Here is a 12,787-nt window from a genome sequence, read left to right as displayed (position 1 = left end):
ATTCTATTGTTTTCCTCTATTTCTTTGTACTGATCACTGAGGAAGGCTTTCTCATCTCTCCTTGCTATTCTTTGGAACTCTGCATTCAAATGGGTATATCTTTTCTTTTCTCCTTTGCCTTTTGCTTCTGTTCTTTTCATAGCTATTTGTAAGGCCTCCTCAGACAACCAGTTTGCCTTTTTGCTTTTCTTTTTCTTGGGGATGGGCTTGATCCCTGCTTTCTGTACAGTGTCACAAATATCTGCCCATAGTTCTTCAGGCACTCTGTCTATCAGATCTAATCCCTTGAATCTATTTGTCACTTCCACTGTATAATCATAAGGAATTTGATTTAGGTCATACCTGAATGGTCTAGTGGCTTTCCCTACTTTCTTCAATTTAAGTCTGAATTTGGCAATAAGGAGTTCATGATCTGAGCCACAGTCAGCTCCTGGTCTTGTTTTTGCTAACTGTTTAGAGCTTCTCCATCTTTGACTGCAAACAGTGTAATCAATCTCATTTCGGTATTGACCATCTGGTGATGTCCATGTGTAGAGTCTTCTCTTGTGTTGTTGGAAGAGGGTGTTTACTATGACCAGCGTGTCTCTTGGCAAAACTCTGTTAACCTTTTCCCTGCTTCATTCTGTACTCCAAGGCCAAATTTGCCTGTTATTCCAGGTGTTTCTTGACTTCCTACTTTTGCATTCCAGTCCCCTATAATGGAAAGAACATCTTTTTTGGGTGTTAGTTCTAGAAAGTCTTGTAGGTCTTCATAGAACCATTCAACTTCAGCTTCTTCAGCATTACTGGTCAGGGCATAGACTTGGATTACTGTGGTATTGAATGGTTTGCCTTGGAAATGAACAGAGATCATTCTGTTGTTTTTGAGATTGCGTCCAAGTACTGCATTTCGGACTCTTTTGTTGACTATGATGGCTACTACATTTCTTCTAAGGGATTCTTGCCCACAGTAGTAGATATAATGGTCATCTGAGTTAAATTCACCCATTCCAGTCCATTTTAGTTCGCTGATTCCTAAAATGTTGACGTTCACTCTTGCCATCTCCTGTTTGACCACTTCCAAATTGCCTTGATTCATGGAGCTAATATTCCAGGTTCCTGTGCAATATTGTTCTTTACAGCATGGGACTTTACTTCCACCACCAGTCACATCCACAACTGTGTGTTGTTTTTGCTTTGGCTCTGTCTCTTCTTTCTTTCTGGAGTTATTTCTCCACTGATCTCCAGTAGCATATTGGGCACCTACCGGCCTAGGTAGTTCATCTTTCAGTGTCCTGTCTTTTTGCTTTTTCATACTGTTCATGGGTTCTCAAGGCAAGAATACTGAAGTAGTTTGCCATTTCCTTCACCAGTGGTCTGCGTTTTGTCAGAACTCTCCACCATGACCCGTCCGTCTTGGGTGGCCCTATACAGCATGGCTCATAGTGTCATTGAGTTAGACAAGGCTGTGGTCCATGTGATCAGGTTAGCTTTCTGTGATTGTGGTTTTCAGTCTGTCTGCCCTCTGATGAAGAACGATAAAAGGCTTTTGGAAGCTTCCTGATAGGAGAGACTGACTGAGGGGGAAACTTTGTCTTGTTCTGACGGGTGGGTCCATGCTCAGTAAATATTGCCTGTTAATTAATCACAGCAATTTATCTCCTCCAACTTGTAAGGTTAGCAGGACAGGGCTGTGTGCATGTATAATTTTTTAAACTATTCCTTTCATAAGATAACTGCATGTAGTTTAAGAAATCAAATAATTCTGCCGAGTTTGTTGGTAAAAACTATATCTAACATTCTCAAAGTGACAAAATTACAGGAATAGAGAACAGATCAGAGTCTGTGGGGGCTAAGTGGTGGGCGGGCATGACTATTAAGGAGTAACATTAGGGAGTGACTTTATGGTGGTGGAATTCTTCTGTGTTCTGGTGTGGTGATGATTCCTTTAATCTACACATGTGATGTGATTTTATAGAACTACACCACTCCCCCCAAAAATGCAGGTGACGGACATAGAGAACAGGTTTGTGGTTGCCAAGGGGGATGGGAGTAGAAGAGATACATTGGGAGTTTAGGATTAGCAGATGCAAACTATCTGACACAGAACAGTAAGCAACAAGGTCCTACTGCATGGCACAGGGAACTCTATTCAGTATCCAGTGATAAACCATCATGGAAAAGAATGTGAAAAAGAATATATGCATATTTATATATATATATAAAATACATAACAGAATCACTTTGCTATACAGCAGATATTAACACAACATTGTAAACCAACTATACTTCAATAAAATATTTTTATAAAAGTGCACATGAATACAAGTGACATCTAAACAGGGTGTGAACGTCAATTCATAGCATGGTAGCAGTGTCAGTTTCCTGGCTTTGAAAATGTACTATGACCACGTATGAGAACATTACAGGGGGAAGCTGGGGGAAGGTGTATAAGAATTCTTTATACTTCTTGTTAATCTCAAACTATCAACCTATTTCAAAATTAAAAATTATTTTGAAAAAAATACTGCAGTATGTTGTTCCCTTCTACAGCCTTTCTCCACATACAGAAGCAAAATTCCTACTTGTTTGGCATTTATGGCCATATCACTAAGCAACATAAGGTTGATAATTCTTCATTTTTAAAAATGTATTTCATTAAAGTGTAGTTGATTTTTAGTGTGTTACTTTCTGCTGTACAACAAAGTGATTCAGTTATACATATATATATATACAATCTTTTTCATATTCTTTTTCATTATGGTTTATCATAAGATGTTGTATAGAATTCCCTGTGCTCTACAGTAAGACCTTGTTTTTTGTCTATCCTAATTACACTGGTTTGCGTCTGCTAATCCCAGTCTCCCAAACCATCCCTCCCTCATTCATTTGTTTAGCTTTAGGCAATAGCTATAAAATATTTCACTATGAAGAATAAGAATCTATCTTTTCTCCCCATCTTTTCTGTGTCTCTTGCCATTAATACTTTTTATTTAGATTATCTAGATTAATAATCTGTTTAAAATATTATAAGTACGTGTACTAATCACAGTAAAACCAAGTATTAAATAATGATGACTCTTCTGCATAATAATGGTGTAGTCCCAGAACTAAAAACTAATTTGGTTTTATTATTTTTCTTCATTTTCTGTGTTTGGCTCTTATTTAGTCCCCAACTCTTTGCTCTTATTTAGTCCCCAATCTCCATTATCTCTTAGATAATGGAGATTATCTAAGTCTCCATTCAAGTATTTTCACATCAACTTTATAAGGAAATTTGCAGTTTCCTGGAGACATCATAGACAGACTGTTGTCCACGCTGGTGCTCAGCTATTATCCAGGACCTCTGTTCACCATGAACCTACTGTGCATCTCTGTCATGCTTTTTTTTATCTTCACTTCCTGGGTCTTACAATTTCTTTCTATATTTACCCCCTTGTTTGATGGAGCACATCCTCAAGTAGTTTTCTGAGCAAGGGCGTAGGAAGTCCATTTTGGGGGAACTTGCATATCCAGAAATGTTTTCTTCACCAGTAGGCTGGATATCAAATGGTAGGTTGGAAATCATTTCCCCTTTGATTTTTGAAGATTTTTAAAATTTTTCTTTCTCTAACTGTGGCAAGTAGGGGGCTACTCATTGTGGTGGCTTCCCTTGTTGCAGAGAATGTGTTCTAGGAAGGATGGACTTCAGTAGCCGTGGCACACAGGCTTAGTTGATGTGCAGCATGTGGGATCTTCCCAGACCAGGGATCGAAGCCATGTCCCCTGCATTGGCAGGTGGATTCTTAACCACTGGACCACCAGGGAAGTCCTGAAGGTATTTTTGATCACCTTCTAGTTCCCCAGAGTGACTGTGGTGAATCTTGTATCCATTCTGATGCCTGATCCTTTCTCGGTCTGGAGGACTGCAGAATTCACCTATCTGTATTCAGTGTCCTGAGCTGTATCAGTCCTCTGTCTTGGGTTCATCACCCAGTTAGACCTTCCTATTTGGACACTACTATCCTTTCATTTGGGTAAATTTCTTTAAATTACTGCATTGGTGATTCCTGCTCTCCCTTTTGTGTGTTTTTATATTACTCAGATGTTGAACCTCAAAGTAATTCTCTTCCATTTCTTTTTTTTTCCCTACTTCCTAAAACATATGTCTTCAACTCTATCCATCAACCGTTCCACTGACTTTCCATTTCTGTGTGTGTTAGTCGCTCAGTCGTGTTCGACTCTGTGCAACCTCACAGACTGTAGCCCACCAGGCTCCTCTGCCCATGGGATTCTCCAGGCGAGAATATTGGAGTGGGTTGCCATTTCCTTCTCCAATTCTGCTATACTATTTTTTTCATTTCCAAGGGCTCATTTCTTTCCCCTTTTGGGTTTACTAGATAGCAGTCTGTTTTTGTTTCAGGACTGCAGTATCTTCTCTGATGGCTCTGTGAATGTGAACGATTGTGTATTTTGCTAATTTTGGTCTTTCCTGCATAGGCTATATTTTCTACAGATTTCTTTTGCTTTCTTTGTTTTTTTTTTACTTTGTTCCCTGTGTCATGTAGAAACTTTTCTCAGAGTCCTGAGCTTCTTGATTCTTGTTTGCTCATGTAAAGAAAAAATGAGGGCCTAAAAATCCATTAGAAGCTCTGAGTCCATGAGTGGGACTTGCTGACTACAAGCTTTGCTGAACGGCAACCTGGCTGGCTGGTTGGAGAGGCTGCAGGACCAGTACCTGATGATCTAGAATATGGTATTTCTCCCAGAGGGTGAAGGTCCAGCTTTGGGGACAAAGTCCCAGGAATCTCTGTGTTTGGTGTGCATTGTATCACATGACTCACACATGTTTTGGGGCATGGTAACCCAAGTCTCGGGTCTTCATGGTCCCTCAGGCCTGATGGGGAGTCTGGCAGCCACCCTGTTACAGGGAAACAGAAGGGCATTTATATCTGGCTTCTTCATAAACACACTTTTAGCAAATCCTCCATATTTTAGCCCTCATAGACTCCCACTTTTAGTGGCCCCACTGAGACGGGGAGATTTCATGGTCTAAACTCTATTGGTTCTTAGCTATTCTCGCTGACAGCTCACAACTTAGTTTGGAAGTTCAGCTGATGATTTCACCCCATTGGACATCAGCGTTCAGGTCTCCAAGTCATTTACGTTTGCTGCATCTCTCCTCCTTATCTTCGTGGGTCTTTAAAAATAGTCCCCTCATACTGCCCTAGTGGTCCAGTGGGTAAGAATCTGCCTGCCAATGCAGGGGACATGAGTTCGATCCTTGGTCCGGAAAGATCACACAGGCCAGGGGGCAGTCGAGCCTGTGTGCCAACTACTGAAAGTCACATGTCCTGGAGCCCATGCTCTGCAACAAGAAAAGCCACTGCCATGAGTAGCCCACGCACAACTAGAGAGTCGCCCCCTCACTGCAACCAGAGAAAGCCCGCATGCAGCAATGAAGACTCAGTGCCACCAAAAATAAACAAAAAAATTTAAATACAACAATAAAAATAGTCCCCTCAACTTCCCTTTAAATGGAATTTGGGAAGAAAGGAAAAGTAGGTATTTGTGTTCAATCTGCTACTTTTCTCACCAGTTTATTGATGAGAAGACTGAGGTTCAGAAAGGCTAAGAGATGTGGCCAAAACAACAATTCTAAGAGAAGCACTTTGTCTTTTTAAAAAGTCCAGAAAGAAAAACACCAATACAGTATACTAACGCATATATATGGAATTTAGAAAGATGGTAACAATAACCCTGTGTACGAGACAGCAAAAGAGACACTGATGTATAGAACAGTCTTATGGACTCTGTGGGAGAGGGAGAGGGTGGGAAGATTTGGGAGAATGGCATTGAAACATGTAAAATATCATGTATGAAACGAGTTGCCAGGCCAGGTTCGATGCACGATACTGGATGCTTGGGGCTGGTGCGCTGGGACGACCCAGAGGGATAGAATGGGGAGGGAGGACGGAGGAGGGTTCAGGATGGGGAACACATGTATACCTGTGGCGGATTCATTTTGATATTTGGCAAAACTAATACAATAAAAAAAAAAAAAAAAAGACTGACCTAAGTTGATTCCAGCTCTAACATTTAGTGTCAGAATGATCCTGATCAAATAATTTAACAATTCAACTGAAGATTTCTAATCCTTAACTTCTAATTCCTTTTATTACTCTTATCAATCTTATAAGGGTTTTGTCATAATCAAGTGAACTATTTTGTGTCTAAATATAGGTGTCAAACAAATGTTTGTTGAATAAAGCAATGAATAAAAAAAAAAAAAAAAGTCCATGGATAGTGTATTCAGCCGAGCTTATTTCCAGAGGAGACCTGGCAGGTCACATGAAGCAGGTCAGGGACCTCCCTGGAGCAATACAACAATAACATTTATTAAGTGCTTGTTGTATACCTGGCACTGTTCTGATTTCTTTATATATGTTATTAATAATACATTTCATCATCACAACAGCTTTATAGCATAGGTTACTATTAACATATCCATTTACAGAGGAAGAAAGTAAGACACAAAGAGTTTATTATTTATCCAAAGTCACATAGCTACAAAGTGGAGAAAGCAGCGTGTGCACCTCCACCAGGGTTTCTGAACCTGGGCACATTGGGCACTTGGAACTTGTTAACTCATGTTAGGGGACACTGTTCTGTAGCTTGGGAGGCTCTTTTAGCTGCTCCCTAGATGCCAGCCCTACCCCCATAGTTGAGACAACCAAAGATGTCTCCAGACATCAGCACGTGGTCCCTGCAGGACACAGCCACCCCTGATTGAGAATGACTAGCCTGTGCAGACGTGCTTTTCTCCTAACCCCTTGGCTGTGCTACTCCTTGGTTTGGGGGTCTGTCGGGGGGCCCTCTTCCCTCATCAGATCTGAACAGCAAATTCCACGATTCCTGGGTCTGTGGGTAGATCCCCTCCCACTCCAATCACCAATCCTCATCCTACCCCTCTGGGGCCCCTTGTCTGTCTGTGCCACTGGATATGAAAAAAAAGAAGAAAAATGAAAAGGCAGGGCACTCAGCTGAGCGGAGCGTGGGCGCATTTGGAAAGGCCGAGTCATTAATCTCTCGGTTCTATCTCTCTTGCCCTCTTCATCTCCGCAGAGCCAAGGTGAAGAAGGGGGTGAACATCCTGAGCACGCGGACCAGCGAGCCTCGGCAGTGGGACGTCAAGCAGGAGATGGGGAACGGAGGCAAACACGCCACCACCGCCGTGGTGTGCCAGCGACTGGCGCCAGGCGCGCGCAACAGGTAAGAGGGAGGGGTTCCCTCTCGATTGGCGACCCAGGCTTCCAAGACCCGTTCTCCGCCTAAGAGCCCTGCCTTAGACTCACCTTAACCACTGCTTAGCGGAGCTGTCACACCTTGGTTCGACAATCTGGAGACACTTAACATCACCAGCAGGACCTTTTGGCATCTCCGGTAGTAAGGGCAGGGCCCTGATTCCCAGGGTCTCTCCTCTTCGGGTTTTGAAACAGATTAGTTTGCAAAGTCTAGTCTGCTTTGTGCAGGCTTATTCATTCTCCTCATCTACACTCATGTCCTGGAGGCTGTGTCATCTCCGGTTGCCCTTGCTTATCAGAGGCTGCTTTCTTACAACGTGTTCGCCCTTTGTGCAAAGTGTGTGATTCTGTGATTTATGCTAAGAAATACATATTTGGTCTTTGTGTCTGTTCCTGGCACAGAGCTCTGAAAACCCTTGGACTTTACAAGGATGAGAACATCAAGGTGTCTCTTGTTCATGTCAATAAGGTGACTTTTGGAAAGCCTCCTAGTTCACCTTAAGATGCAGGCTGGTTGCCAGGGGAACCAAGGCTGTGATTAGAAGCCTGGGGTATTCAGCCCCACCTCCTGGCCTCCTGGGTGGAGAGGGGGACTGAAGACTGAGTTCAGTAGCCACTGGCCAATATGAGTTAATCAATGGTGCTCATGGAATGAAGCCTCTTTAAAAACAAAACGAAAGACTGAGTTTGGAGAGCTTCCGGGGTGGTGATCAGGTGGAGACTCAGGGACAGTAGCGCCTGGAGAGGGCCTGGGAACTTGCCCAAACCTCGCTCTGTGCGTGTCTTTCATCTGGCTATTCCTGAGTTATAGCCTTTCATAATAACCAGTATTTTAGTAAGTGAAATGTTTATCTGAGTTCTGTGAGCCACTCTAGCTAATTAAAGGAACCCTAGGAAGGGGTCATGGGATCCTTCGATCTATAATGGATCGGTCAGAAGCATAGGTGACAAGTTGGGCTTGCAGTTGGCATCTGAAGGTGGGAGTGGTCTCATGGAACTGAGCCCTCAACCTTTGGGATCAGACACTATCTGTCAGTAGAGAGTGTCAGAATTGAGTTGAATTGTAGGACAGACAGCTGGTCAGAGAATTGCGTAGTGGTGGTGGAAAAAAAGACGTGCATCAGAACTGGTGTTAGGATCATAAAAGATTAGACTTAGTCTTCAGTGAAGAGGAATATAAAAATGAAAGGTGACTCTCAGTGGCAACAATGCATAAAGGATGCTCTGTGAGCTTCTAGATAGACATCCTGGATTTTTATTTAACATAATTGCTTTCCCTGTATAAAATCAACACTTAGTCATCTGAGAATATTTGTGAAAATAGTTAGACAAGAAAGAAACTAAAATAATATATCAGTATCTCTTCTACCTAGGGACCTACCAGGTGGCGCTAATGGTGATGAACCGACCTGCTAATGCAGGAGACGTAAGAGACATGGGTTCGATCCCACGTCTTGATTGGGAAGATCCCCTGGAGGAGGCATGGCAACCCACTTCAGTATTCTTAGCTGGAGAATTCTATAGACAGAGGAGCCTGGTGGTCTACAGTCCATAGGGTCGTGTAGAGTCAGACACAACTGAAGTGACTTAATATGCACACACGCATCCCATCTACCTAAGGATAATCCACTGCTAATATGTTGGTTCATTTTCTTCCCACATTTTATACATAGATAACATTTGTGTATAATAAATATGTAGTAGATTTATTTTTTTAACAAATCTGGTATCATAATATATATCCTGTTGCTTAATATCTTAAACATTTCATATATATATATATATATATATATATATATATATATATATATATAGGCTTCCCTGGTGGCTCAGAGGTTAAAGTGTCTGCCTGGAATGCAGGAGACCCGGGTTCAATCCCTGGGTTGGGAAGATTCCCTGGAGAAGGAAATGGCAACCCACTCCAGTACTCTTGCCTGGAGAATCCCATGGAGGGAGAAGCCTGGTAAATCCCATGGAGGGAGGAGCCTGGTAGGCTACAGTCCATGGGGTTGCAAAGAGTCGGACACGACTGAGCGACTTCACAACACGACATATTTATATATATACACACACACACACACACACATTGTGTGTGCTTAGTCACTCAGTAGTATCCGACTCTGCAGCCCTGTGGACTGTAGCCTGCCTCTGTCCATGGGATTCTCCAGGCAAAAATACTAGAGTGGGTTGCCATGCCCTTCTTCAGGGGATCTTCCTGACCCAGAAATCAAACTTGCATCTCTTGCATCTCCTGCATCAGCAGGTGAATTCTTTACCATCGGTGCCACCGTGGCCAATATGTATATATGTATATATAAATATATAGTCAACTTGTCCATTTCTCTTTTGCTTAAGGTGGCTTCTTAGAATCAAAAAGTTTGATTGTGTTTTAGGGCTCTTGATACAGTCTGTCAGCATGTTTTCTTGACGGGATTAACTATATATATATTGCCCATGCCATGCAACATGTGGGATCTTTGTCCCCAACCAGGGATCGAACCCCTGCCCCCTGCATTGGAAGTCTAGAGTCTTAATCACTGGACCACCAGGGAAGTCCCAAAATTTCACTTATATTGATAACATCTTCCTTCGACATTAATTATTTCCTCAAAAAACTTTTAGGATTCCATCACATAGATTTCAGAGAAGGCAATGGCACCCCACTCCAGTACTCTTACCTGGAAAATCCCATGGATGGAGGAACCTGGTGGGCTTCCATCTATGGGGTCACACAGAGTCGGACACGACTGAAGCGACTTAGCAGCAGCAGCACATAGATTTAACTGTACATTAATCACGATATCCATATTTGAGGATATTTAACTTGTTTCCAAGTTGGATTCTTATAGATAATGCAGCACTAAACTACCTTCCTAGAGAAGGCAATGGCAACCCACTCCAGCACCCTTGCCTAGAGAATTCCGTGGACAGGGGAGCCTGGTGAGCTACTGTCCATGGGGTCACACAGAGTCGGGCACGACTGAAGCGACTTAGCATGCACGCATGCAAACTACCTTCCACAGGCAGGGGACAACTTGTCCACTTTTGTTTTGCTTAAGGTGGCTTCTTAGACTCAAAAAGTGTGATCATTTTTTAGTGATGCAGTCTGTCAGCATCTTTTCTTGAAGGGATTAGCACTATAGGAAGAAATATCCAGTTCCATTGTTGGACATATTTTCTTCAGTGAATATGCCAAGGCTGCCAAGAAAAACTCTGCAAATGCTCCACTTCATTGAGAAACACCCAGTTCTTTTACTTATAAAACCTCTTCCTCCATCCTGCCTTCATTGTGCAGCCAGAAAACACATCTGGTGTCCTGAACAGCTTACTAGATCAAACACCAGCCTTCACCATCATGCTCCCAAGAAAGATTCTTAGTACATCTAGGGGTGAGGGTTGGGTGTCCAAATGTCTCAACTTGTGAAAACATGGTCAGAAGGAGATGTGTGCATGGGTCCCTTGCTCTAAGCAGAAGAACAGAAATTGAATTAAATCTCCTGAATCAAATGCACATAAAATCTAATTAACCCCACAAGATTAGTGTTGATTATGCAGATTAAAGGGAATGTGTTCATTAACAGGCAGTGGATTTATGTATGTAAATAGCTCTTTTTTAAAAAAAGGTTTATTTTCATTTATTTATTTATTTATGGCTGTGCTGGGTCTTCTTTGCTGCACTCAGGCTTTCTTTAGTTGCAGCAAGTGGAGGCTACTCTCTAGTTGCAGTGTCCAGGCTTCTCTTGTTGTGGAGGACAAAGATCTAGAGCACAGGCTCAGTAGTTGTGGCAAACAGGCTTAGCTGTCCTGCAGCATGTGGAATCTTCCCAGACCAGGGATTAAACCCATGGCCCTTGCATTGACAGGAGGAATCTTTACCACTTTGCCACCTGGGAAACTGTGAGGATATCTCACTAGGCTATAATCACAGTGTCGGTCAGGCTTGGCTGGTCTCATCTGAAGGCTCAAGAATCCACTCCCTAGTTCATGTGGCTGTTGGGAGGATTCAGAGGACATCAGTGTCTTGTTCCTTACTGGGCATCCCTCTCCATCAGGGCAAGCACATGGAATGACGCAGGGAGAAATAAAATGCCAGCAAAGGGAAGTCATAGTATTTTATAACCTAATCTTGCAAGTGACATATTGGTTGTGTCTTATTTCATTAGCGATCTGGGCTCCACTCAAGGGAGGTAATGACCAAGGGGAGAGTGGATGAGTACCAGGAGATGGGGATGACTGGGAGTCATTTCACACTGCCTGTCTCACCTCAAATACTCTGCAAATTGGAGAGGACTTGTCTGTGAACTCTCCCAGGGCAGAAGGAAAGAACTGAATATGCAGAGATAAAGCATGATGGCATTCCAGGCACAGGAGGAAGATGGCAAATGTTTAGACGTGTGAGGGTGAGTGATGGGCCTGGCCTGGAAGTAACACCATAAGGAGTTTCAGGGGTTAGTCTGGAAAGGTAAGCTTGGCCCTCTCATGGCAGGATGTGAATTACAGACCCATAGTTTAACCTCTCATTTTCTCAGTTGTTTATCTCCTACCCTAATCTTCCAATTGATTTACTCTTTCAATTCGACTTAAGCTAGTTGATTAAAAGGGAAACTTTATGGCTCTACCTGTATTAGTGAGAGTTCTTAAATGCTCTTAAAGTGATGATCCTGACTTATTTCAGCAGAAGAGGGATTTATTCAAAGGATATTGCAGGGAAGGCTGTAGAATCAGCTTAGAAAATGGTCAACACCAGCGGAATCTTAGCAATAGCCAAAAACTTGTCCCAAATCGTACTTTATCATGTACCACTTAGACCACTACGCGAGAGTTTTCTCTTTTATAGTATTTATTTTCATTTATTTATTTTGCTGTGCCGGGTCTTAGTTGTGGCACACAGGATCTTTAATTGCAGTTTGCGGGATCTAGTTCCCTTACCAGGGATTGAACCCAGGCCTACTGCATTGGAAGCTTGGAGTCTTAACCACTGAACCACCAGGTAAGTCCCAAGAGTTTTCTTTAAATCGTCTATTTATTGCTCTGGTTTTTAAAAGTTTCCCTTCATTCTTAGTAATAATGACATTGAAATTGTATACTTAAGTTAGTTTCTAATATGCATTACAATAAGTACAAAATTATAAGAATTGTTAAAAGTCATTTCCTTGGTGATTAGAACAGGGGCATAATTTATGCATATTCTTATCGTAATAGGAAATATAGCCAATGAGTCACCCCGTGTGGTGGTCACTGCCCTGTTCAGGTTCCTCTTGAAACGTTTACACTGCCTCCCTGCACCTATGTGAGTGTATTAGTCAGCTAGAGTTGCTGTCAAACTGGGTATTACAGCATGAACGGTTACACCTCAAACTGGGCGGCTTATACAGCACACATTTATCCTTTCACCATTCTAGAGGCCAAAAGTCCGAGAGCAAGGTGCTGTTAATGTTGGTTTCTGGCGAGCCCTCTCTTCCTGACCTTCTTGCCTTGTCCTTACATGGTCTTTCCACTGCATGTCCATTCGGAAAGGGAGAGAG

At 42.5% G+C, this 12,787-nt stretch overlaps 1 protein-coding gene and 1 non-coding gene across 2 annotated transcripts in view; both read left to right on the top strand.

The window, feature by feature from the left end:
- The window catches only part of TMEM132C (transmembrane protein 132C), a 296,615-nt gene that overhangs the window by 115,106 nt on the left and 168,722 nt on the right, over positions 1-12,787 (top strand). Inside the window, exon 3 of the mRNA XM_055549947.1 lies at positions 7,084-7,230. Within this exon, the coding sequence (XP_055405922.1) occupies positions 7,084-7,230 (147 nt within the window). The remainder of the gene's footprint in view (positions 1-7,083; positions 7,231-12,787) is intronic.
- On the top strand, positions 9,081-9,152 carry TRNAS-GGA (transfer RNA serine (anticodon GGA)). The gene has a single exon. It is a non-coding gene; the product is annotated as a tRNA-Ser (tRNA).

This window comes from Bubalus kerabau, chromosome 16, assembly GCF_029407905.1.
Source record: "Bubalus kerabau isolate K-KA32 ecotype Philippines breed swamp buffalo chromosome 16, PCC_UOA_SB_1v2, whole genome shotgun sequence".
Taxonomy (NCBI): Eukaryota; Metazoa; Chordata; class Mammalia; order Artiodactyla; family Bovidae; genus Bubalus; species Bubalus kerabau.
Note: the sequence above shows the minus strand (reverse complement) of the source record. Positions and strands in the feature narration are given on the sequence as shown.